The sequence below is a fragment of the Miscanthus floridulus genome, chromosome 4 (assembly GCF_019320115.1).
Source record: "Miscanthus floridulus cultivar M001 chromosome 4, ASM1932011v1, whole genome shotgun sequence".
Taxonomy (NCBI): domain Eukaryota; kingdom Viridiplantae; phylum Streptophyta; class Magnoliopsida; order Poales; family Poaceae; genus Miscanthus; species Miscanthus floridulus.
The window spans coordinates 120,979,043-121,006,435 of record NC_089583.1 but is presented as its reverse complement, the minus strand read 5'-3'; the positions used below and the strand labels follow the sequence as shown (position 1 = coordinate 121,006,435).

The 27,393-nt window shown below is 47.2% G+C and overlaps 3 protein-coding genes across 4 annotated transcripts; 2 read left to right on the top strand and 1 right to left on the bottom strand.

The window, feature by feature from the left end:
* Positions 1–700: 700 nt before the first annotated feature.
* On the bottom strand, positions 701–1,662 carry LOC136552917 (transcription repressor OFP7-like). Its single transcript, XM_066544491.1, has one exon. The coding sequence runs from the start codon at positions 1,600–1,602 to the stop codon at positions 877–879; it is 726 nt and encodes a 241-aa protein (XP_066400588.1). The 5' UTR covers positions 1,603–1,662; the 3' UTR covers positions 701–876.
* Positions 1,663–8,021: 6,359 nt separating this feature from the next.
* LOC136552916 (transcription repressor OFP8-like) lies at positions 8,022–9,085 on the top strand. The gene has a single exon (XM_066544490.1). The coding sequence runs from the start codon at positions 8,082–8,084 to the stop codon at positions 8,904–8,906; it is 825 nt and encodes a 274-aa protein (XP_066400587.1). The 5' UTR covers positions 8,022–8,081; the 3' UTR covers positions 8,907–9,085.
* Positions 9,086–19,709: 10,624 nt separating this feature from the next.
* On the top strand, positions 19,710–24,357 carry LOC136552915 (alpha-galactosidase 3-like). Of its 2 annotated transcripts, XM_066544489.1 has the most exons (15): positions 19,711–20,014; positions 20,121–20,179; positions 20,529–20,585; positions 20,674–20,708; positions 21,292–21,395; positions 21,495–21,567; positions 21,733–21,791; positions 21,894–21,959; positions 22,085–22,168; positions 22,261–22,325; positions 22,428–22,510; positions 22,760–22,850; positions 23,058–23,116; positions 23,549–23,689; positions 23,800–24,357. In XM_066544489.1, the coding sequence occupies exons 1-15, from the start codon at positions 19,815–19,817 to the stop codon at positions 23,905–23,907; spliced, it is 1,284 nt and encodes a 427-aa protein (XP_066400586.1). In that variant the 5' UTR covers positions 19,711–19,814; the 3' UTR covers positions 23,908–24,357. The 2 variants fall into 2 exon arrangements, with proteins under 2 accessions (XP_066400585.1, XP_066400586.1); XM_066544488.1 differs by lacking the exon at positions 23,800–24,357 and having other exon boundaries at positions 19,710–20,014; positions 22,760–22,831.
* Positions 24,358–27,393: the final 3,036 nt, after the last annotated feature.

Sequence of the window (27,393 nt, the reverse complement as noted above, 5' to 3'; positions counted from 1 at the left end):
GGAAGCGAGAATGACAGAGAGGGTGCAGGAAAGAAGCTGGGGTAGAAAGAGAGTGTTGGGATAAATTGAAAAGCCTATGGCATCACCGTCCTACTGGGCTGGGCCCCTGGGCCGCTCAATCCAACCACCTAGTGTCTGGTATCGATGCCAGAATCTAAAAAAAAAAAACACATAGAAAAGGAGGGTCAGCGGAGAGGAAGACCACAGTGATGGATTGATCCCTACAGCTTCATGAGCTTCTGCTCTACAGCCAACATGGATCGCACATTCTAGGAAGGAGTAGTTGTTAATTGCTGAGACATGCCTAGGGCACCGCAACGATGAAAGTGGTTCCAGATAAGCGGATAATTCCGCTGCAACTTTTCCACCGGATAACAAAGGTTACCTAGAGTGACAAATCAGACACAGACAGCAACAAAAATATCAACTAGTGGACTACTACTAGCATATATCCATTCGCATCGGTCCAGGTTTGCTAGGTTGGAGATGATGCTATCATATCATAGATTAGGTTCTCGGATTTATATATGTAGATACAATTGATGCAGCCAGTGGCTGTCATATTCTTGGGTAAAACCTTGCACCAACTGCTGCTTTTCTGTCAGTTTTGGGTCTGCACAAAGTGCGTCTACAAAATTCACAAAGCAACGCCGTTTTCTCACTTGAAAAGTTTCTTTTTTGTGTGTGTGTGTGACCCCACTTGAAAAGTTTCAAGAACAAGAAGAAAACCAACAAAATTTGCTACTGGAAGAAACATGCATGACGCACACAATAGGAAACAACTACAGGACAGCTCAAAGAGTAGCTTTGGTGTGTCATGGGCTCATGGCAGAAAGGCCTATGTGGACGATTGGTTGCCCATGTGAGACTCAGACGTCAGACGCTGAGGTCCTCTGACTGGTGGGAGGACCACACGTCGTCGGCGTCTTGGGCCGAGGAGAAGAGGTCCGTGCAGAGCTCGCCGTAGAAGCGGCCCACCAGGCGCACGAACGCCGGGCACGTCAGCTGCTCCCAGCAGCAGAGCAGCTCCTCCACGTCCGTCAGGTCCATCACCTTCCGCTCCTCCACCAGCTTCTCCATCAGGTGCCTCTCGAAGCTCCTGCACGCTGCCTCCACGTCGCCGCCGACGTCGCCCTGCCTGACGACGATGGCTTTCGCCTCGTCACATGCCTCCGCCACACTCACCTTGGACGCCACCGCAGTCGTCAGCTGCTGCGGCGGCGGCGGCGAGCGCGGGGCCTCGCCGCCGACCCGGGCCTGCAGCGCGAGCACCCGCTCGACCGTCGTCGACGCGGCGCGGCCCCCGTCGTCCTGCACGGACGGAGGCGGTGCGAGCGCCCCGCTGCTGACGGTGTCGTCAGGGGAGTCCGTCGGCGGGCGGGCGTCGGCCTCGGAGCGCATGGACATGAGCGGCCAGAACACCGCGCGGACGGAGCTGAAGCTCCCGGGGCGCCGGGGCCGCCTGCGGGTGCCGCCCACCTTCATCTTGCCGAGCGCGCGGCGGAGTAGCTGCGCGGGGCGCCGGCTCTTGAAGAGCCCCCCCGGCGGCCCTGGCAGGCAGTGGCCGTTGCATGGCTTGCACTCTACGCAGCACAACGGCATTGCAATTGATCGATCGAGCGCAATGATTTCAGCTGGTGTGTGAGCGCGAGATCCGGCGGGGCGACGATCGTTGGATGCGATTCAGAGGCTGGATTGTAGTGGTTATTGCACGATGATTATATATGATGGTGAATTGATGCCCGGATGGGTGGAGGTGGCGTTCACGTAGGTTGGCAGAGTGAGTGGTGGGGAGACACGAAGACGGTGGAAGTACAGGTGGACAGGGGATGTTGCAATTGCTTTTGCTAGCTATGGATGAGATGGATGTTCTCCATTTCATTTTCATTCTGGTGCTGCTGCGTGCAACTCTGTCGATACACTGGCATGACAACGAATTCAGACAGTGTGATTCTGATTCAGTGATGCAGACTCACATTGATCAGTTCGGTTGCTCCATATGGAAATCTGAACATTTGGAGTGATAAACGCCGGCGGGACTTTAAACGGATCGTGGCCAATAATTGAGTAGAATAAGACGACGGCGTCAATCAAATTAACAAATGGCAGCCCCTCTTGCAGCCTTGCAGGAGAAAGAGGCAGCCATGTTGCACGAAATTAGCTGGCTGTGTGTTGCATAATTCATTAGGGTAGGACGTGACGTGAGGATTTAAATACCACACCTGTCGAAACATGTATGTACTACTATAAATCCGTGGACACCATCAAATCTTGTTTGTACAGAAATTAAAAGATGTAACCTGTTCAGTCTATTAAGTAACCAAATCATGGCAAAAACAAATCAAGCAGCTGACCTTTCGGCCGCCCGGGAGGCGGTTGGGTCCATTCCTAATTCAGACGTTCTCGGGCAACATAGCGTTCAGGACTCCATCGGACGGGGCCCATGAAGCCCGCCCGTTGCCCTGTCAGTTCCAATTCAGCCCCGCAGCTCGTGGGCCGAAGCAAAAAAGATTGGGTTTTGTTGTTTTGTATTGATGCTTGATCCATTAATTATTTTTTCGGTATCATATTTCTTCTCGCTTGGTATCCCTCCTTTTTAAATTTAGGCTTGTTTGGCATGACTCCGGCTTCGGAGTTGTACCAAATGCTTTAGGAGGAGAAGCCGTTTTCTGGTGAATAGTAGGAGCTGGAGCCATTTTGGGATGAAAAGGTGAAGCCACAAAAAAGTGGCTCGTCATCAAGTACTCTGGCTCCTCTTAAAGAGCCATACCAAACGGGCCCTCAGTCACAACATTGAGATTTTTGCAACGTGGATTAGCATGTAGTGGCAACTACTTGACACCACGAGAAAAACTTGGTTGTCCTCTCTTTACTTCCACGAGCTTTTCATTTGTTGCCGTATATTTTGTTCTATGCCTTAATCATGGTGTGAAGTTTTATAGTAGATTTTCTTACCATGCTTTTCTTTCTTGGAAATCTTTTAAGGACATGCTTAGTGTGATGCCCTAAGGGCTTGATATAGTGTGTTTTTGTAGAAGTACTAGGGCTTTTTCTTTGTTTGGAGAGCGCGTGCGAGCCTTTGGGCCGAAGTGCAGTGGAGGAGCCGAAGTTAAATTTGCATTTTATTAGGGCCGAAACATTCATGGAGAGTGCATGCGAGCCTTTGGGCCGAAGTGAAAGTAAAGTAGGATCTCCCTTCCACGGGCCCAGGCAGAGTAGCAACCCATCCTTTCCTGTGGTGGCCTGGTGGGCTTGTGTGCATAGGCTGGCTGCTGGCACTCTGGCAGCGTGTGATAGTCATTGTGCGGCCATGCATGACTGTTGACTGGAGCGGCAGGGTCAGCCGGTCAACTCGCTATTACTGCCCTGTCCCTCTCTGTCAGTATCCATCGCCTTCATCTCCCTGTCGATCGGTCGATGGATGATGTACAAGTAGCAGTGCCAGAGGCAAGAACTCCCCGATGTAGTAGAAGTGTCCGAAACAGAGCAGCAAAAAACCGTCCAAGATCAGAGCCATGCAGCAGGCTACCAGAGAGAGAGAGAGCAGGTGGATGATAAATGACAAACCGTGGTGCGTCGGTCCAAGCAAAAGACACCACCCAGAAGAGAAGCAACTCGCCATCAGATGATGGTGGGAGTCTGTTGGGCACGGACGACGACGAGACAAGCAGTAGTCCAGTCCAGTACGTTGCTAGTCCCGGCGCTAACCAAATCCGCGCGCTCGTCCAAAGCTAAGCTAGCGCTGCCTGGCCCGATGGATCCCGGCACGGACAACGGAAACAAAGGCCGTTTCGCGCGCGGCCACCGACGGACCGGACGATCGATCCGCCGTGGTCGTCACATGGGCGGCGGAGGCCGAATCATGCGTGCCGCGCTTCTCAGTCTCAGCTCGCGTACGGTAACAGGCCCGCCCTCGATGGATGCGGTGATCGATGGAAGACGAAATAAACCGAAAGGGCAGCGGCAGGTTCAAAGTGCCGTGCCCACGCATCCGGCGCCGCTCCCTCCGGGCTCGGCTCGAGCGCGCGACGCCGCCCGGTCCCGGGGGCGTGGGCGGAAACGGAAATGATTCGCGCATGTGGCAGGCGCTGCGATCCACTCACCGATCCGGCCGGCGCGGCAGGCACAGCCGCACCCAACAGCGCTGTCCACTCAAACACGCCACCGTACCGGCCTACTACTGGATATGATTCGTGCAGTGCGGTGCGTGCACACGTGTGGTCCGCCGGTGTGGCTCCGGCCAACCGACCGTGACAAGAGGCAAGTACAGTGCCCGTCTTGACGTACTGCCGCTGATCCTACACGCACTGTGCTTACTATTCTATAGCACAGTCTGCACTCGCGTGCGTCGCCGCAAAGGTGGACGACGATCGACGCCTTCTGTTCCTGTTTCTGTTTTTGTTTCTACACTACAGGTTGTACTAGTACTAGCGTTGGTGTTCCGGCAACCACTGGCAGCAATGATCCCGTCTGGCACAGAATCATTAGTTAGCGCGCGCGATGATGCCTTGCCTGCTCCAGAAAACGCTGAGCCAGCCCCCAGCCCGGCCAGCCGGGACGCGAACCGAATCATTCGCAATCAGCTCGCCGATTGAAAACGCAGCACAGCAGGTCCCGGAGATGGTTGCATCGGCTGGGGTCGGGTCCAGTCCAATCCAATCCAATCACAGGCAGCAGCCTCAGCAAAAAGAGCCGCAGCTGCTCCAGTTCCCACTTCGCCGTGGAAGGGAGCTGAGCTGCCGACGCCGGCCTGCGGGCTGCAGCTACAGTAAATAACTGGAAACGGTCATGTCGTCTGAATATCTGCTCATACACGACGTATGATCTCTACAGTGCTGCTAATCCCTGCAGTGCAAGCACCGACGACTGTGCAACTGTTGCACAAGTGCAAGTTCCCAGCGACAGGAGAATCGACACAACAGTTCACTGCACCCCGCTTCTCTTGTTTGTACCGTACTATCTTCATTCATCAGTTCATCACTAGACCGACGCCGACCAGTAGCGCACTCAGGTTATCTGGGGGTGTTATGACGCAGGAACAGTCTTAAGAGACGTCATATCGGGTGTTATATGGGGTGTTGTATAGGTTGTTCGCATACTAATAAAAAACAAAGGCCTTGTTCGGCTTACCCTATATTCGACTTGTTTGGTTTCTTTTTTCAGCCGGAACCGTGTTTTTCTCTCACAACAATTCAGCCGGAACAGTATTTTTCAGCCAAGTTTCAGACCAGCGAACGGGGCCAAATTACATAATCCGTCAGTAATCCGCGAGACAAATTTATTAAGCCTAATTAATCTGTCGTCAGGACATGTTTACTATAGCACCACATTGTCAAATCATTGACTAATTAGACTTAATAAATTCGTCTCACAAAGTAGTCTTAATCTGTGCATTTAATTTCATAATTAATTTATATTTAATACTCCGTGCATATGATAACGACTAAAGTTGGAGGTGGAACCAAACAATTCCTCAGACACAAGGAAAGCAGCCGAGCTCCTGCCGCAGCATCTGCGCACGTTCTCTAGGATGTAGTACTCCTGTTAGATACAGAATACGTACGCAAATAGCTGTGTAACCGACTGCTTATCCGTTTTAAAAAAGTACTCTCTTCGTTTCAAATTATAAGACGTTTAGATATTCTAAAACATTATTTTTACTATAAACACTCACCTCATGCTCATCCTCCATATGTCAATAAGTCTAATCTAAATCTGATATGACAACCATGTCCTGATGCCCTTCATGTTCGGTATGTAGGGAGTGTTTGGTTCTTAGCCATCACACGCCAAACCACATCCAAAGCTGCCACGTTACTGTTTGGTTATTGATTAACGTTAGACATCTACAGCTTTTGCAGTTCATTTTTCTACCACGGTTGTGGTGCTCGATTTCGCCGCCACAGATGTGCATGGCGTAGTTTGACTAGAAACCAAACACCCTCGTAAACTAGATTCACAACCCGTGTTCATATAAGTCAGAACAACTCACGTCCAGTATTAGTACGAAGTACGATTTGAAGACATAATGGGTTTCATTGCAAGCTACGAGCACGGTTGCTAGTAAAGTTGACATGCTAACTAGTTTTATTGTTTTAATAATAACATAACTAATGAAAACAACTTTGAATGGCATAAAGCCCTACACAAAGGAGAGAGAAAAAACAATTAAAAATAGTACCACGGAAGTGAGAGATAAAAGTTTTATGGCACATATAAGAAATCGTTTTTTTTTTCTACATATAAGAATTCGTTGAGTTTCGTCGTCGTTGCATGCTGCATGCGTCGCCCCCGCAGCCACAGGGCGCAGCCCACGGGAGGATCAAAGCAGATGCCTTTGGTTTTGAATAGAGAGGCAGCTAGCGAGCGTCGTGTCGTAGAGTGGCCTCGTTCGTTTGGCTGAATTTTGGCTAAACTGACTGACAATACTGTTTTAGCTGAATTATTGTGAGAGAAAATACTGTTCTGATTAAAAAAAGAAGTCGAATAAATCGAATATAAGATAAGCCGAACGGGGCCTTTGCATGGGCCCGTTGGCTGCTGTTGTCCCCTCTCTCGATCGATCGATCCCCTGCATTAGCATGCCACCGTACCGCACCAAAAGCTGCTGCCTGCGCCTGCCTCGCCCAATGCCTTTGCATTGCATGCATGGTTCTGTGTCACGGTTCACACTCCAAACAAAGCCAAATGCATCACCTCGTGTGCTAATTCGACCTCTGCGGGTTTTAGCTCCAGAGTGACTGACGACGCCGAGCTGGGACGGAGAAATCAGAATTGAGCTAGATCTCCACGGGGACAGAGACCGAGAGACAGACAGTGAGCGCTGGCCGGTACGGTACGGGCTGGGAAGTGGGAACCGGCCGGCTGGTGAAAAGCTGGCTGTTTCTGAATGGCTCTCACTGAATCGAATCAGTGTGATGCACAGTGGCGGATGCACGATGCGGGATAAGGGGGGCTAAAATAATAGAGATGTTAATTTACATGAAGATTTAATGGCGAAATCAAGTTTTTGCTACAGTAATTAGGCTTGAAATCAAGAAATTAGGGGGGCTGGAGCCCCCCCAGCCCCCCTTTGGATCCGCCGCTGGTGATGCATGTCTGTCTGCGTCCTGAAGTGGATAAGTCATGACTGAAAGTACTATCGATTAATTTGTTATTAGAAAAAAATAATGTTCGTTGATTGAAAAAATAGGCAAACAAACAGGACCTTAGCCAGCTCCTCTTCGCTTTCGGTCAGTCGAGAGTTGGGACCCTCTCCTCTCTCCTCCTCCATCGCGGGTCTTCAGTCCCGTCCCTCGACCTCTTGTGTACTGTGGCCCAGCAGAGTGTCCAGACCAGACACGGCCTTAGGTTTCAGAACCTAGAGATTACACGTACTATTTCAAATTATTTGGCTTCGTGCCTTGTCTAATCAATCCTCGCCCGAGCATCAAATGGAATGGACGGAGGCTAGCTGTTCGTCTCTTTCACTCTCACTGATGAAAATGGTAGACTGACACTTGAATGAATTTCACTCTGAAAAAAAAATCTGACACATAATAAGGTCCCCTTTGGCATGTACCGTAGGGAATTTTCCTATTTCATGGAGTATGTTTTTCCTGTGAGGCTGAAATAGTAGTTCCCGTAAAATTACTGTATAATTCCTGAGCCCTAAATAAATCTGTCAAGAAAACGCAGGTGCTATAAGAAGGATTTACTGTACATGATCCATTTTGCACATTCCATGCAAGTTTGCAGTAGAAATGCGCAAAAGGATTTACACTATTCCTGCTAGGAAATTAGTTAGGAGTGCGGGTACAGTCCCAACTTGCATTTCTATTTTGTAGTAGTGGAGTGAGCTATGCGAACTTTAATTTTGTGAGCATACTACCAATACCAGACAAGCCAAACGGATTATTGTGGTAAGCTGCCACTCGCGCTTTCCCACGGCACCTTTCTTCGGCTCCCACCCGCGCCAAACTTTTCCGCCATAAAAAGTGCGCGCACGGCGCCGCACCTCATCACTAGTCAGTCACTGGTAGTCCACACCACACTCCCCTGCTGGCGTGGCGCTCGCGCTGCCAGTGCAACGCTAGCGGAGGATGAGCTCCTGGTTCCACAGGCTGCGGCGCAAGACAGCCGGGGCCGCGGCGATCGCGAGCGCCGCCGCCGTCGCCGAACCCCCGGCGCCGCCGCCCTGCTCGCCGAACAGGGCGTCCTACTACGTCCCGAGCCGGGACCGCGCCCTCGCCCTCCCGCGCCGCCCGGCCGTCGCCAGGGAGGACAACCCAAAGCTCCGGGACACCCGCTTCCCCCCGCGCAGCCCGCAGCCGAGCGACATCGTCTTCGACGTCGTCGCCGCCCGCCGCGACGACCAGTTCAGCGCCGCCGCCGCACCGGAGCTCAAGCTGCGGCCCATCCTCACGAGGCTGCCGCCCAGGCCAGACGCCGACGCCGCCGCCGCCGGCGGTAGCAGCAGCGCGGCCGCGTCGCCCACGGGCAGGGCGCGCCCACCACCACGGTTCCACACCGCGAAGGGCGGGGCGGCGCCGCAGGACCACCATAGGCGGAATAAGGCGGAGGAGGCCTGCACGCGGAAACGGAGCCGGCGCCGGAAGCTGCGGCGCGCCGGCAGGCGCCGGTGGGTGTACGAGAGCCTGGTGGTGGTGGTGGAGTCGGCGGACCCCGAGGAGGACTTCCTGGAGAGCATGGCGGAGATGATCGCGGCCAACGGTGTGCGGTCGCCGCGGGGACTGGAGGAGCTCCTCGCCTGCTACCTCGCGCTCAACGCCGCTGACCACCACCGCGCCATCGTCTCCGCGTTCCGCCGCGCGTGGCTGCACCTCCACCTGCACTGCGCGCCGCCGCCGCTGGCGAGGGGACGGCGCTGCATGCATGAGCATGACTCGTGCGTCGTTGTAGATTAGCTCTAGCTAGCTAGCTCTTCTTCAGTCTCGGAGAACTCACCGATCGCTGCACGGAGCTAGACGCAAAGATCGCGACGTGCCTGCTCGATCTGCTGTACAGAGTGTGTGTGTATGATCCGGGACGCGCGCGCGCGTTCATGTGAATCGTGGTTATGAGCTACTAGCACAGTTCTTGCACAGATCGCCGAAAAGACCGGCTGCTTTCGTTTTTTTGCTGCGTCGAAACTTCACTCTTGTTTGATTGTTGCTGCTGATGATGTGATGCTGCAAAGCTGAAGGATCGATCCGTCGATCGGCTTGTGCGTCGTCACGGGGGTGTCGCACCTCAGTTTCGGTGTTTCTTTCTTTCAGGAAAAGGGTGTCGACCGTATGCCGACTTTACACATCAGAGGCTGCTGATCAACTTGCTGCGTCAGAAAAAAAAATTGGAATAACTCGTATCTTTTTGTGTTCTTCTATCTGTGGACCGATGCTATGGACAATAGGTCAATAGCGCTACTCTACTTCTTTCTAGTTTAGGAGATATAAGCTCCACAAATTCATGGGTAAATTAGAGCCACGTGTAACCAAAACTGTTTATCACTGCACGCTCGCCCTCTTTAATTTGTTTATATTTTAACACAATAGCCGTATAGATACCATGCTGATGTTGCACTTGATACTTTATATACCTTTTTCGTATCCCAAACCACACTTTTCCCCTTGCATCGCACCTCATAGAAATAGATATTACTGTTCCCTTTTTGCATACATGTATAGGTGGTGTGAGTGGTGATACCGTGATACGCATCATGACACTATAGCTACTTTGAGATATTTTTGTAGTGACAGCAGGTAACTTAGATGCAGACTTGGGGTTATTTGAAATTAATTTTATGAATAATGGACACGGGTACTTTGAGCTTTTGTTTTCAGTTTAATAAAATTCCAGTAGGGGCTTTCACCCCTCCTGTTTCATCGAAAAAAATAGGCACATGTAATCTAGATGCAGAATTGGGAATTATTTTTAGAATATTTTTAACAATGAAGAAGGTGTGTTAGATGCAATTTAGGGGTTGCCTTGCATTTTTTTTTTATAATGTCATTTCTAGGATTTACTTCAAGTTATTTTTCTATTGTAGCGAGGACACGACTAATTAGATGTCAAAATTTAGGATGTTAGTTAGATTAGTTTTCAAAGAAGATATGTGGGCGAATTAAAGAAAGTTCAGGGCATTAGTTTGGGTTGTTTTTCATAATGATAGATGTGGGTATTTTAGATACAAATTTAACTAGGGGTTATTTTATATATTTTCATAACGACTAAGTAGGAAATTTCTTCTTTTTTTGAAAACACAATAGATCCAATGGGGACTCTCTTGTGAATAATGATCAGAATATACCAAATGGATGGCCATGTGTTTCTAATTTTTTTGGGGAACTTATAAAATTATTATTTTGTTATTCTAGTGCGTCTCGTGAGGATAATATTAATGCCTCAAAAGGTGTTGAGAATCAGTAATCTTAAGATAGTTTTCACCCACACTCATATTTTTTTATTTTATCTCCTCGTATTTGTTTGATATATGTTGAGTTAAATCTCTCTCACGTGTTCATATTATAACCCTGAACTTATATGGATATTGTCTTATCTTTATGTGCTACACCACCAGAGATTTCACCGGAGAGTGGCCCCAAAGTGGTTGTTTTTTCTGGCTGCAATCATATAGAACTCATCAGGATTTCTAGCTGCAGTCATATATAGAACTCATTAGGATTCCACCGTGCATTGGAGCTTGACTCGGTGAGGTTGTTTTTAGTCGTCCAGAGCATTACAAAACTCACCGAAAAGTTGGGATTTATCCGGTGCATCACTCTGGTGCACCACCAGAGCTATCCAATGCTCTTGATTTCAGTGAGTTCAGTTTGAAACAACTAGTTTATGTTGTGGGGCTATATATACTTGCTCTCCTGGTCATGGGGATTAATTGGGGAGCCCTCTTGGGATACTTGGAAAGCCTCATATACATAATAGAGCATAAATTGAGGATCCACTCTCATAGAGTTGCTTGGGATTGCATATTTGGAGAATGAGAGTAACATTCTAATGATAAGTTTAAGAGATTGATGAAGTGGCACTAGGTGGTTGATTTGTAAGCGGGTTTGCTTGTTACTCTTGGAGTTTGCCACCTCCTAGACAGTTTGGAGCTAAAACTTTGTTGAAGCACTACAACAAAGATTGTGTAGGTTCTCAAGAGGTTATTTTTGAGGGGCTATTGTGCTTATTCCCGCCGAGAAGGCGAAGAGCAGCTATAGTGGGCATCAAGATATTGAGTAGCACATTGGTTCTATCGAGTTCAAGACAACCTTGCGGGGTTGGAAGCTTGGTAGAAAAGCGGTGAACATTGGGCCTACCTTGACATAGATTAGGGGTGATTGACAAGTTATTGATACTACATGACGGTATAAATTCTTCTATCTTCATTGTGAGTATCTATCGAGGTCAAGTTCATTTCGTTTATACTTTATGTTGTTTACATTCATAGACTTGAATTACTTACTTGTCACCTTAGGTTGCAAACCTCACTAATTAGGAAGGACTATACGTGACTCTAATAAATTTTTCCTATTGTGTTTGTTTTTAGTGATCACCGTCCATCCACGCTCATTTAGCCGGTTCCTTATATCCTACACATTCATACCATAATGAATAATGGTGGAGATTTTATTGAAACTAGGGGGGCCAATGCCCCCTACCTCCAACACACCCTGACCAACAACACATCTTCTATTTCTCTATAACCTGCTGCCTAGTACTTCTGAAAGGTCTTTTGGAAGCCATATCACCGTCACAAAACTATGAATTAGGCGATCTATATAGGCGAATTGAAGACTTCAATAGGTATGCATCTAGAAGGTTCATCTTATGAATATTTCCTGTCGGGTTCATAAACCCAGGGTCCCTCGGGGACTGGCTTCCACACCAAGGCTCGGCCCAAGCCGATAGCATGTGACTCATGGGCCAGCCCAAGAGTCTAAAATGACAGGCCAGAAGGGCGGCCATGTCACCGACCGAAAGGTCTGCCCGAAGAGGAACAGCGCCCGCTCGTTGGCTGCTTCGGCCACCTCTCCGACCAGAGCGTTTGCTTCGACTCCAGCCGCCACCGGACGGCCTCTCCGATCAGAAGGCCTGGCCCAAAACACTACTTCCGACTCCGACCTTGCGTCTCCGACCGAGGATCGCAGGAACCCTGCTCACCGCTCTTCTTCGACCGGCGTACTCAGACCCGACTGGAGCCATCCGACCAGGGACGCCCGCTCGGTAGGAACCAGAAGACGTGCGGAGAAAAGCAAGACAAGGCTCACAAGTCAAAACCACTGTACCAAGGACCATACCCTGCGTGGAATAGTACTCTGCAGCCACCCTAACACAAATACTATTGTAGGCACGGACATTTCCCTCTACAGTATTGTAGGCGCTGCTAAAACTCCCATACGATGAGGCCCCCCACGTGCCTCTAGGCATCGATAGCGGTATGGGCGCCAGGATTTACCGTACCGGGTGAACATAGTGAGACTCCACACATGCCTCTAGGCATCAAACATTATTTGCAGGTACCGATGTCTACCATCCCTAAAAAAGGCAGCACGACCTCCCGCATGCATCTAACATTCTACAGTGACATCAACAGTGTTGTAGGCACCTACCATTATCTTGTACCTGCCGGCATGGGCAACAAGGCTCGGTAGGCGTGGGCAACAAGGCTCGATAGCGTATGTACCCTCACTCTCTCACTTGTAAAGTCATCCCCTTTATCTATAAAAGGGGACGTGCCCCCTCCGACAAAGGGGAGAGCCCTTCTGGAAGATAACCAACATCGATCGAGTTCATCAGCTTATAACCACAGAACTACCGGGTTCGTACCCCAAGCATACGCCTGAACACTTAGCTCATAGCGTAGCTCCTGTCGCTCTTGGCCCTTCCGATCGGAGCCGACCGGACCTCTCGTATACCCTATCTTTCTCCTTCTTGTTTGTAACCCCACTGCAAACTTCGAGCACCTGGGCTCAGGAATAAAGTCACTGACCGACCCAAACTGGACGTAGGGCACGTTACCTAAATCAGTATAAACCCTATGTCATTGAGTGCTAGGCCATCTTCGATCACAACGTACGGCTAAACTACAAATATTTACTAGTTGGTCACATTTTGCATCGACAGTTGGCGCCGTCCGTGGGGAAGACGTTGTACGTTCAACACTTTTTGGTCATTGGATGGCCCACTTTTCCGCCACCCTCGTCGTGGCAGGCTCAGGCGATACGATTCGCTTTGGCTCGCTGGAGTTTCCTGCACTCTCACCAGCTAGGGTGCGGGCTACACCTATCTTCGAGCCATCCCAGGCCTTCCTCTTTGGAAGCCTAGACTTCATCACCGACTGGCTCAGCGTGCTACACCTCCACGAGGAGGCTCACGTCCCGACACCCATCAGAGCAGCGCCCTCCATCAACTCCAGGACGCATGGCTTCGACGATGTGGCATCTGCGCTTCTTTCCGAGCAAACTCTCTGCTCAAACCCCGCTGTGAGTAATGTACACGCTGTTATTTACTTACTATTCTCTATCTTCCGCCGATTACCCGGAGGAACCCCGTTGTCCCTAACGCAACCGCCGTACGACCGGTACCCCTACGACCTCGCGTCTTCCACGGACACATACGCCCGGGGGCTCTGAAGGATGCCAGCGCCGCCCCCTCTCACATCCGAATTCATAGGAATGGCGAGCTATGCTCCCACTTGTTTTCTCGACCTCATGGATGACGATGGCGAGAGTGACGGCTCCAGCATTAGTGACATGGTGCCTAGCCACTGTCCATCCTAGGAGTGTGCCATGGCGGATGCTCAGGGACACCCGCCGGCGAAAGCAGAGTCCTCACAAACTCGCACCTCACCACGCTCTCGTACGGAGACCCCCAAGCTCACACGAGAGCACGGCGAGGCACTACGACAATAGTGGCTGCTGTAACAGAACCGACCAATTATACGAAATTAAGTAAGAAAATCATTCGTCAGAGCAGACGATTTAGCAAACTTAAGCCCGTATAACCCGGTAGTCCGTAAAATCACGAAGGATTTCAAACCAATTTCCATTCTAGCCAAAGATCGTAATAAGTTTAGCGGTCACCATCACATATTACATAAAAGTTTGCATCTCAGATACATCAGAGTTTAAACATAGTTATTACAAAACAAGTTCGAATAAAAGTAGCGGAATCCATTTGTTCAAACCACACACACACTCACACGGAGTTCAAATACAGTGCCAGCGAATGATCGTCTCCCATAAAAGCATCAGACGAGACATAAGGAATGACCATGCCCATGGTCCTAAGCATCACCCATCGTAGGATAAAGGCAGTTGATACAGTAGCCGTAATACATCTGCCCATCTGCAACAAGTGGAATAAAATCCTGAGTACGAGAAGGTACTCAGCTAGACTTACCCGATATAACCGGAAATAAGTGACACCAAGGATTATGAAGGCTTTATAGTAGGGTAGCTGACTCATTTGCAAAGAAAGCATTTTTAGCATTTTAAGAACCTTTCTAAAAGTATTATTGTCAAATTAATTATTTATAATCTGTCGACTAGATTTGCACCTACACTAGAGCAAACATGTGATTAAGCCAATAATGATAACCAATGATCATTAACAACTTTCATACTGTCATATTCATTATAACTGTCCAAGTGTTCCATCAATGTTACTGAAAAAGGCACGTACCGATGTCTAGGCATTGGCCGCCGCTTATGATTTGCGCCCCCCCCCCGTGTTGCATTGGCCGGTGCCACCACCCCTGCTGCCACTCGCAAACACACGCACTACGCCCACAGCACGCAGCTGCTGGCTGGCCCCGAATTATTGCACCCGACGCCCGAGCCTGGCTTCGTGAATCTCTCTCTCTCTCTCTCTCTCTCTCCTAGATCGCGGCAAACGCTTTAAGGACATCTTCAATGGTAAATTCAGGTGCTGCCTCTAGCTTAAGGGCCTAAGGCCCCTACGTACGTGACAATGGTTCTAAAGTTTTCTTTTTACAATTCCCTCCCCTACGGGACAAAATTATCTTAGCTTAATGCCCCTTTGGAATGCAAGAACGAGAAAACACATGAATAGAAATATTTTTTTTTGAGAACGCGAGCAACGTATCGCCTAATATTCCGCGGCCACGGTTGAGCACTAGGTCGTGCAAAGCCCAACTCAAAGACATCAATGGACTACATACCTCTAGGCATCAAACAGTATTTGCAGGTACCGACGTCTATCATCCCTGAAAAAGGCAGCACGACCTCCCGCGTGCATCTGACATTCTACAGTGACATCAACAGTGTTGTAGGCGCCTACCATTATCTTGTACCCGCCGGCATGGGCAACAAGGCTCGGTAGGCGTGGGCAACAAGGCTCGGTAGCGTACGTACCCTCACCCTCTCACTTGTAAAGCCATCCCCTTTATCTATGAACGGGGACGCGCCCCTCCAACAAAGGGGAGAGCCCTTCTGGAAGATAACCAACATCGATCGAGTTCATCAGCTCACAACCACAGAGCTGTTGGGTTCATACCCCAAGCACACACTTGAACACTTAGCTCATAGCGTAGCTCCTGTCGCTCTTGGCCCTTCCGACCGGAGCCGATCGGACCTCTCGTACACCCCATCTTTCTCCTTCTCGTTTGTAACCCCACTGCAAACTTCGAGCACCTGGGCTTAGGAATAAAGTCACTGACCGACCCAAACTGGACGTAGGACACGTTGCCTGAACCAGTATAAACCCTGTGTCATTGAGTGCTAGGCCACCTCTGATCACAACGTACGGCAAAACTACAAATATTTACTAGTTGGTCATATTCTGCACCGACATTTCCATTTGAGGCCATCTCAAGGTTGCGTTGTCCGACACAAGAATAGTGCGGGGCTGGTCTTTTCTATGTTTGGGTTTGGTCTTCGCGTGTTTCTTGCTCTGGCTTCCATAATATCCGTGCAGGCCTTCACTGGTCGTCGACACATTGTTTAATTCTTGATCCTAACTACCCAAACAAATTAAAGCATACATCTCCGATGGAGATCAGATGAATCTCATCGAAGATCTTGGATTGTGTAGTAGTGAAGTAACGCTTGGAGTCCTTCTAAGCCTTAGGACTTTCCTGGAAGTTGCGTTAGGGGGCACAGTGTTGGCGCCATATGACGCTAGGCCGTGCTTTGGCCTGGTCCCTTCTAGCGAAGCCTCTTCATATGTGGTGACTCCGGCCTTTTTCTGGTCATGCCAATAAGTCCTCATTTTGAGGTAGTTTTATCTAATTTTGCAGCATACTCTGAAAAAACACAAGTTGTATTACAAGGACAGTGTTAGCGCCAAATGATATAAATTTAAAGAATTTGGAATATATATATATATATATATATATATATATATATATATATATATATATATATACCTCATGACAAACACTTTCGTGAGATGTTTTGCATACAGAAGCTTAGACCTGTTGATATTGGCGTGCTCAACATCCTCATGGATTGCTTACCCTAGAAAAAGTCTAGAGAATATGAGTTTCCAAACTAGCTCTAAACATGAAACCATAATTGGTCTCTTCGACTATTGCTACGCTAGTGCCGATCTCAATAAGCCAAAGTTACATCTGAGTAAACAAAAACAACGGATTTCGTGTAAAACAGAGCAAAGCTGAGCCGTCGTGGAAACAAAAGCAAAAGCAACAGAAGAGAACCTGGTGAATGGTAACCACGGCATGCACGCCCGTACAGAGGTGAGCAGGGAAGGGAATCCGCTGGCATTCCAAGAGGACACGTCGTCCTCAGGCCAGGCGGCCCCTGACCCCTGTCCAGTCCAGGATGCGAGGCGAGGCCAAGTCCCCATGCTATGCTCGATGCTGCCTCAGGTGAAATGGACGTGTCTGTGCGTCTTCAGTTATCCACTGGTCGGTCTGCTCCTCGAATCGAGAGTAGGAGTAGCCCTGGCCGGCCGCTGCAGAACTGCAGTGCTGCCCCGTAGCAATGGAAAAAGCATAGCGCACTGTTCAGGCATGGTCACCAGTCACCACTCAAACTCACCCGTGCCACACTTCACTCCAAAGTGACAGGCCAGAGCCAGAGCAACGCAACAAGCGCTAGCTGATGTCCTCGTCAGCTCGATCAGCTTCGGCCGTCAAGTGGCAAATGTGAAAAAAAAAACAGGCGCCGATAACACCTTCCTGCTGTGCCGTCTGTGCCGATCGAGCTCGCCGGCCGGCCGTGCGGAAAGGAGGAACTGTGGATATGATGATCCTGATCCTGGCGTAGGAGTAGCCTGCAACTCCAATCCAATGCCGATGGGCCCGTTTCCTTCATTCCTTTCTTTTCAGGCGGATAGTGGCAGCAATGAGCAGGGCTGTGTGCGACCTTTATCTTTTGCCAGTTATTATCAGATATACTCCATACTAGCACCAAAAGGTTAGGAGGGGAAGAAAAAAGGATTCCGTAAAATAAAATGATGCAGCCACCACAGCAGGCAGCCATGAATGGAGGCATGGAGCCTACTGCTGCTATACTATACCACAGTGATCTAACAGTGGGAACGCAGAGGAGCATGCAGCTCAACAAGGAGCAGCAGACCCAACCCAAAAGCTCAGCTCGATCTGAGTGGGGCTTGGCCTTGCATTGTTCTTGTTCGCAGTCGCCGCAGCTTCAGCAGCAGCAGCAGGTAAGGTTCGTCAGTGCAGTGGAAGTCCACGGGCGAGAAGGCAGGCGCCGGCCAGGCAGAGCGCAGAAATAGTACGCATGGCGGGAGGAGGACATGCGCAACGTACAAAGATTTCGCCATCTCTCCCAGGCAGCCAGGCCCCCCGTGATGATGGACCTGGCCTGACCAATGGCGACGTACGCGCAGCGCATGGGTGCCGAGCCGACGGTGGACAGAGATGTGGCTGGAGGTAGAGGGGAATGGGAACGGAAAGCTCCAACTGCTCAAGTGCTCTGCGCTGCGAGGAATGTCTCGCTTTCAGCTTTGAGGAACCATGGGAATGGGACAAAGTTGGTGTGGTGTGGTAGGTTTCGCCGTGCTCGTCCTTCAATTTCGTGTCAGGTCAGGTGTTGCCGTGGAGCAGAGGAGGGGAGGAGCCGAGCCCCGAGCGAGTGGCGTGAGGCTCCTGAGAGCGAAGAGTGGAGCGGTGGTGGCTCGCCGTTGGCAGGCCGGCTAAATCTGATATATAGGCCCATGTCCGTCCGGCCTGCAACTGAGCGTATGGGCCTCAAAGTCAAGTGTTTCATGGAACGGCCTCTGCCTTTTTTTCCCCTCTTTCTCTTTTTTTTTGAGATTGGTGTTCTTGCCCATGCTTTGAAATCTACTTGTGATTTTATCTTTATGTTTTTTTTTCAATTTTGTGATTTATTTTTGTTTTTCTTGATTCTGAAGCCACCATTTGCCACTCTACAACTCTGTTAGTTGAAGGCCGAATAAGGTGAATTAAATAATTTTTTTTGATAATATTAACCCTTGAGCTTATCCTAATCCTCAGTTTTCACCGATGGTTAATTAAAAAAAAGAGAGCATGCTCCACTTGTTAAACATTGCTTAGATTTGACCATAAAACATTCCATCCGATGGTTAATTAAGCATGTGCCACTGGTTAACACATTGCTTAGATTTGACAGATGAGTTGTTAAGTACATCATCCAATCTGTTCACCTTCGTTCCTGCTACCCAATAGAAACTCAAGGACCATTTTATCCCCCCAACCAAACACATAACAGGACTGTCTCATTCTTGAAAACTAGGTTAAATCCATCTCGTTCCACCACACCCCAGACCAAACACACACGCTAAGTACCAATACTAATGTACTGTATTCTTCATCCGTGCACGTACACTTGGACGCATGGGGAATGGAATGCTCGGTACTCTATCGCTAGCGTGGAAGGCATAGCCTCGAATATGCCGTCCTATGGTGATGGATAGATGTGGCCACGACACGGGGCCAGTAGTGCACGCGTCTCGTGGACTACGATCTGATAGATGTGACGACCACGATGGTTACGTGACGTCGCCACCGCGCCGTCTCTGCGGCCATTGCATGCTCCCGTAGGGCCGTATCGCGTTCAGGTGAAGGTTAGAATTATGTTTTTTTTTTCTGGACCGAGGGAGCAGGCCGTAGCCGTTCAAACCGCGGCAAGCGCACAAAGGGATCTGGAAAATCCTCGCTTATATGTATATATAAAAAGAAACCTAGAAACGAGAAATCCTCTTTCCCCCACTACAGTAGACTACTCCTTCAGTCCAGAAAAAAATACAATCATAGCTTTGAACTTGCACACGTGCACGAAAGGAGTAGACTAGATGGGGCAGATCCGTCTGTCGAATAGATGCATGGTCCTCTTGAATTTAGCTTGTGTTCTGCAACAGCTAGTACAGTAACTCACTAATAATTTTCTCATCTTTAGACGGCTAACAGTAATTTGAGATGGAGAGATTGGAGTATTCCCATTCATCTAGAAAGACCCGCCAAGCAGGGAGAAAAAAAATTCACTAATGGATTTCGGCTGATATTAAAATTAGCTGATAAATCGGAATGTTGAGAAAAATACTATAGTTTTGAACTGATAAGTTCAAACCAACAGCCCCCAACCCCACCCAGCTGCCACCTGTCTCGCGTCTTTTTCTCCCATCCCCTGCTGCCCCTTCCAGGACTTGTCAATGCCATGTGGGCCCCCGATGATTGAAACACCCGCCGCGGGCGGCGTCGGCGTCCGCGTCCGTCATCACAAGACTCTTCTCGCACGCGTCGCCGCCCGCACCGCACAGATCAACCACCGCTCAAAATTCGGGGGAAGCGGGGAAGCAAGCGAGAGCAGGAGCAGGAGCAGGGCGCATCGCGAAGCGGAGAGATGGAGGCGGCGGCTCGCCTCCCCTTCCCCCTCCTCGTCGTCTCCGCCCTCCTCCTCCTCCTCTCGCCTCCGCGGCCGGCGGCGGCCGCGCCGCTGCGCATCCAGCCGCTCGCCACCGCCGCGCTGCGCCGCCTCTACGACACCTCCAACTACGGCAGGCTGCAGCTCAACAACGGCCTCGCGCTCACTCCGCAGATGGGGTAAGGAGGGTAACTCATGCCTGCAGGCTGCTGCTGCTGCCACGCTTGCTCTGCCTTCGCGCTTCGGCCAGCTCTAAATCAGTTCTACTACGTTGCGTGTGCGCAGGTGGAACAGCTGGAATTTCTTCGCCTGCAACATCAACGAGACGGTCATCCGCGAGACAGGTTCGGTTCCGGTTCTATCGCGGCCTCCACCTCCTAACTTCCGCTGCCAAATCCGGAGTTCCGCTACTCTAGTTTTAGTAACAACCGTTTCAAAGTTTTGACCCAATTCGTAATGGTCGCTTATTTGGTGCGCCCCCCGCTGCTCAAAATACATTCAGTTAGGTCATATCATACATAGGTGAATGATTACTGTTGGATACATATGGGACTGCTTCGGTTCACTGTTCAAGTGTTCTTTGCAAGCAGCAACTAGTGTTTGCGTGGTGTGTGTGTGTGTGATAGCTGCCAAAATGCCTTCTCCAAAGCAGAGTTTGCTCAGACATGTTCTCCACCTGTTATTATTGAACAGCTGACGCGCTGGTGTCCACGGGACTGGCTGCGCTGGGCTACAACTTCGTAAATATTGGTATACCACTTGGTTCAATAGGACGGATTGTTTGGCTCCAGAGACTATTTTGTTTATCTTATCTTTCGTTTGTTGCTTACTTCTTCAGATGATTGCTGGTCCTACGTGAAAAGAGGAAAGCAGGTAATGGGACGCTTTCATTCCATGTTTTCCCAAATTATCTGTCAATTTGCATTTTGAGACATGCGCTGAAATTGATTAGGTAGTTAATGTGTAGTTTACTTGACCATTTGTATGTCATAATGTTCAAGCTTGGACAAAGTACTGATCAAATAGTCTTATTCGTTGCACTTGTTGAATGGCTCATTGTATACTTCATTAGCAAAATGTATGTGTGACCATTTCTCCTGGTTTTGGTTAAAACTGGACCTCGGTACAGATATTCTAAATTGGGAAAATGTCTAATTTTGTATTACAATGCCCTTGTCTGTATACTGTTTATTCTCTGATTTTTGTTTCGACAAAATATTTTTTACAACTCTATACAATGTTCTAAACTTTTCCATACAGCATACCCTTCTGTAATTTTTTTTTGAGTTGCTCTGTTATATATTTTTTTTCGTTTTATTTTAAATTGAGTTTATCTGTATACCTTCATGGGTCACAAAATTGGCTTATTTCATCACAAGATATACTAATACTGTAACACATGCATAATCAGCAGCTTATCTGTACAATTCTAATGGATCTTTCTTGTAACATTTAGGATCAATTGCTGCCTGATCCGAAGACTTTCCCTTCAGGCATCAAAGCCCTTTCAGATTATGTGCATGGGAAAGGTCTGAAACTTGGTATATACTCTGATGCTGGGTAAGTGAACATCTCAATTATAGAATTTTAAATTTCTGTATCTGCTGGACAGTTAACTTAGCATTGACAATAACAATCTCAATAAGATAAATCTTTCAGGAAATTTACTTGCCAAGTTCGACCTGGATCACTCGATCATGAAAATGACGATGCTGCGATCTTTGCTTCATGGGTATGTGCATGAAGCATCCACTAAACTACCGCTCTATACAATATTGATTTAAATTGTTCTTGTCAACCTACCAATTTGTGACTTCAGGACTTTAACTATGCTGAACTACCTTTAAACATGAAGATATTGTACTAATACATGAATATGAAAATTGTTTGTTTTCAGGGTATTGATTACCTAAAGTATGACAACTGCTACAATTTGGGAATAAAGCCTCAGAAAAGGCAAGAAGACTCATATATCTTCCCTTAGTGTTGATCACAGTTTAGAACACATATGGCCTTAACATGTGTGCTAAAGTTTGTTTCATGGTGTTATATTTGTAGATATCCTCCTATGCGAGATGCTCTTAACTCAACTGGGCGCCAAATATTCTACTCTTTGTGTGAATGGTAGGTTCCTTTCCTTGGGGGGGGGGGGGGGGGGGGGGGGGGGGATACAGTTATATGTTATGCTTATCTTCAATGCTTGTTGAATTGAGATCTCTGTAATGTGCTATCATGCTATTTTAACTTAGGGGCCAGGATGATCCAGCCTTATGGGCTGGCAAAGTGGGCAATAGTTGGCGTACAACTGATGACATAACAGATACATGGAAAAGGTAAGCTCTTTCCAGTCGAAAAAAGGGAAGATAACATTACCTCTGTTGATGTGCTCTCAAACTGACTTATTTATGTATCTCGTGAAAACAAGCATGACAGACATTGCTGATAAGAACAACAAGTGGGCGTCATATGCTGGACCTGGTGGTTGGAATGGTAATTATGTTAGTGAGGAGTTCAATCTGTGTGCAATTTCCCGTGCTTTTCGGAATTTTCAATATACTGTTACTCTGTTATCGAACCTCTATTTCTCTGCAGACCCAGATATGCTGGAAGTAGGCAATGGTGGCATGACCTTAGCGGAGTATCGCTCACATTTTAGCATCTGGGCTCTCATGAAGGTAAGTTTTCATTGAGATTGGACTGATGTTGTACGATCATATTTTTAATACTGCTTTAAGGTACTTGAGTAAAGGGGTAATGAGTTTTGAAAAATAAAAACTGTAGTTCATTGAAGATGATAATTGTTATCCAAGTATTACTAGTATCGATTCTCCATTTACTGATATTACATTTGGATGCGAGAAAGGAGATATTCTAATCCTAATGCGTTAACTGCTAGCAGTTCCTTATATACTGTTATGCTTCAGGCCCCTCTATTAATTGGCTGTGATGTCAGAAACATGACTTCTGAAACAATGGAAATATTGAGCAACAAAGAGGTAATTCAAGTTAACCAAGGTATTATTCTGATTCTTCTTTGGGAGAGAACATGTTATCATGGTTTAGCATCACAGGCTATAAATATATGTTTTTACATAGCAACTGACAACCTTCTCCTTTTCTGTACATAATTTCCCAACATACCTTATCCAGCAGAACAGTTAAATTGATAATGTTCATATAATTACATAAACCATTGAGTTGCATGTGTTGTATTTTCTGCAGATCCTCTTGGAGTTCAAGGTAGAAAAATTTTAGGAGAAGGAAAATATGGATGCCGCGAGGTGATTTGACTGTCCATTTCCCACTTGTTATAGACTCTGTTATAGCCACAGGGTTGTCCTATTGTAAAATATAATTAGGACCATAGTGCGTGAGAGTTTTTTCAGTATTGTAGCCTATGCATGATCAATTTAGAATTTAGTAACTTTTTTTATTTGGTTTTTACCCAACAAGCAACAGCCTAGCAATGTGCACGCCTGTAGGTTGTTAATTTGATGTATTAGGCAAAAGCTTCTGTCATATTCATTGGCATCCAAATCTGCAGGCAGTATTTGATTAATTTTTGCATTTGTGATCAAGTGAAGCACAAGTTTTTTTAGTAGAGTAGCTGATTCATGCCTGCATAGACGGCCATCAGAGATGGAACTTGTTTGCCCAGTTTCAACTTTCAGTGCATCAGTACATCAAGCTCACAATGTTACTCGTGGCTGCAGGTGTGGGCTGGTCCCCTGTCTGGAAATCGGCTTGTTATTGCCCTATGGAACCGTTGTTCAGGGACTGCTAATATTACAATGAAACTGCCAGCAGTAGGCCTTGATGGATCAGCTGCCTATTCTGTTAGGGACCTGTGGAAGGTAATATAAGCCAAAAAAAAGTTTGCTATTAAGTGTGGGAATTCAGTTCACCTTTCAAGCACTGGGTCAACAAAAACCAGTTCTCATGAAATTTGCATTGTTCCTTTCAGCATGAAACTCTATCAGAAAATGTCATAGGAACTTTTGGCGCTCAAGTTGACGTGCATGGTACCAAGATGTACATCTTTTCTCCTGCAACCAGTGTCGCTTCAATTTGATCAGAACTGGTCAATCACGCTATATTCAAGGATATCACGACAACAAACACCTCCATTTTTTTTTCCTGCTGCAGTCTGTCCCACTCAAGTGCAGAAGCCCACTTCGTGCAGAATTGTCTCATCAATGTTTGCCATTTCTCACGATCACGATGTAGTTTTCTTTATGTTTCTTCTGTTCATGTAAGGTGTACTGCTAATGAGGTGGCTCATCTGTTGGCTAGACTGAGCGAGCTCGCTACTCGGTGTACCGGCATTGCATCCTGGGGGCGTCCAGGATCGTGTGCGATTTGAAACTGTCTGAACCAATGAGCCAACCTTGATGTAAAACAAAGTCGTGAAAATACAGCTTCACCCGCGGGGGGCGGACTGCCTGCCGGGGTGCACCGTGTACGCGCGCGGTCGGCAGACACGTTTTATTTATTTATTTTTGGTGCAGGCACTTCTCGTTAATTTGTACCACCTCACCAGTTAGCACATATCCCAAGCAGCTAAGACTCTGTTGGGCTGGCTGGTCAGCCGGCTTGTTCTATTTTTTTTTTTCAATCGGAATAGTATTTTTCTTTCATAATATTTTAGTATAAATAGTATTTTCAACATAAATAGTAAATAATCCAGTGCAGCCGAACGCTCTTTAAATAATCTGTCCTCAACAGACGCGTCGCCCAACCAAGTAGCGATGGCTTGTCACCCTAGCGGGGGCATTTAAGGTGGTGCGGATGCCAGATGGTGGTGGTGGCTCTTTGGGCCCTGGACCTGTGATTGCTTTCGCGGCCCGCCTTCCCAGGTTTGAGTAGTGGCCTCGCATGTCGCAATACCCTTTAGGTGGACAATGCGTGAGTTGCTGGTAGCCTCAAAATGGCCAAAACCGTTCACTTCCTCTAAACTTGGAAGGGTAATGGGCCCCCATTGCATCGCAGGTCCATTAGGCCTTTGGCAGACCACCACTTTTTATTGTTTGTTTCCTGTATATAATTATTTTATGTTATTTCCTAGGCCCACTGCATCGCAGGCCCATTGGGCCTTTGGCAGACTATTATTTTTATTATTTATTTCCTAGACTATTATTTTTATTATTTATTTACTGTAATTTTTATGTCTTTTTCCTGTCATTTTTACACGCCGTCAATGTAGAACAACCGATTGAAAAAAGAACAATTATATTAATTTCGAAAGAACAGTGTTACGTATTTATACTAACCTCTTTGGTAGACCACCAATTTTAAATTATTTGTTTCATGTCATCTTTACCTGCGTGAATGAAGAATAACACATTAAAAAAAACTTAATCCGTGGTGGCTAGACAGCCCCAGGTATTTCGGCTTCAGAAGATCTTTCCACGCGTATTGAGAAAACCTTCGAATTCCTGTTCCACCCATACATAGCGGCACCGTAGCTCCGTGAGATGAGCTGGCCACAGACCTATGCTCTGGACGTGGGACGAGGGAGTTTTTTTTCCCACCCTGTGCTCTGGACGTGGGACAGACGAGGGAGTTTTTTCCTCCACCTTGGTCGCTGTGGCCAAAGCCACGAGAGTGAGTCCCTCAAGACTTGAACTCCGACTACCTGGGGGAGGTACTGAGCCTGCACTAACCACTCGGTCAGCCGGCCGTTCTCAATAACATATTTTTTTAAAAAAGAACAATCATATTGATTTTGAATGAACAGTTACATATTTATACTAACCGAAGAGCAAATTTATACTTGTTTGAAAGGAAATGCCCCTCCCGAAGGGTTGCATAAGATCTCTACTTCTAAAAAGTCTCACGGGGGCGCGTTTGAGAGGGGAGCCCGTCGTCTAGGAACAAAGGGATAAAAGCCAGGAAGGGCCTGACGTAAAATGGTCCCGCTAGGTCTTTTTTTTTTGTAACGAAATGACTAAAAAAAATAATCAAAAGGCACGTTTCATAACGACATTTGCTGATGGCATTCGAGAATATCCATCTATCTTCGTCTAGAATAGAGACATATATATCGATATACTTTTTTATAAACTTTGTCAAAAGTAAAAGATTAATTAATACAAACCTTAGGGTCCGTTTGCATAGTCCAAGATCCAGATCGAATATGTATATTTTTAGATTTATTAAAAGTGGTTTAATTATATATCTAGTCCAAACTATAACAGAAATGCTGGGAATATAACTCTAATCCGTTATTGTTTTTGAGCTACAAATACATTGCTCTAAGAAACCCATTCAACTAAAATTACACACTTTTTCTTTTAGATGGAGCGAGTAGCCTCCAAGATCTCCCTCAATGGAAGGAATGTTTTGACTTTTGGCCTTCGTTCTTCACGAAAGAGATTGGTCAAGAAGGTAAGTTTATACCAATCCTTTATCATTTTCAATGATTGCACTTTAATTTGTGCCTTAAAGCTAGGGTTTTGTGGTTCTGACATAGGGAGGGCATGGGGTATTTTAGTATTTCTGACATAAAATTAGCTAAAGTTTGTGGCTGATGCTCTCTTAATTGAGTAGCTTCGCATGTTTCTCCAAATACATAGCAATAATTGAATACTTGTGGAGCCTAGGAGCCCCATCATGAATTACTAAGTTAAAATCATTATATATGTGATTTAAATTAGTGTTTTTATCCACATATTTTTTTTTGGTCATTTAGTAACTTGCTTCTCTAAGTATAACGCACCTAGATATATAACCTCATATATTGTTTCCAATAAATTCTCCATGGAACGTCTATATGGGGATCCACCTAGATATTTAGTTATCTAATTGTTCCCATATTAATCTCTTACTCAATAGATTATATATAATTAGTTAATGAAAAAAGTGAATATCTTTCACTAATTTATGCATTTAATGATATTCCTTGATAGTTCCATTATATTAACTTTTTGATGTTTATGACTTTATTTTTACGGATTTATGTTTTGGTTGAATTAAAAGGTTGGAGGACATGCATTCTATTGTCCTGAAGAGTAAAATTCACCGTCAGTCCTAAACTTCCTTATCCACAAACTTCCATAGTAACATATGTGGGTCCCTAAACTTTATGAGCGGTGTCATTTTAGTCCATAAACTTTCAAGGTGATCATTGTCGGTCCATAAACTTGGTTGGTGGTCATGGTATATTCTTGTCTCTAACTTGCTTTCAGGTCTTATCCGGGTTCAAACAAGACCTAACCCTCTCTGTACACTGACCGTGCCTTTGACGTGGATCTAAAATGTGGGGTCCACATGTCAGGTCCACGTCCACCTATCCTCTCTATCTCTATGACTATGAAGAACGGAAAAACATCTTCACGGTTCCACTCGTCATCCGTCGTTTGCTTCGTTCGTCACCCGCTTTATCCATTGCTTCCCTCGTGACCCCATAGAAATCACGTACATACAAAATAGACCCTCCTGCTCCCCATGTCCGCCTGACCACCCTTCCACCGAGAAAGAATAAAAAAGAAAAAACGACACGCCTTTCCCACATTGCCCTGGCCCCACTCCTGACCTCCCCGCTCCTCTCGGTCAATCG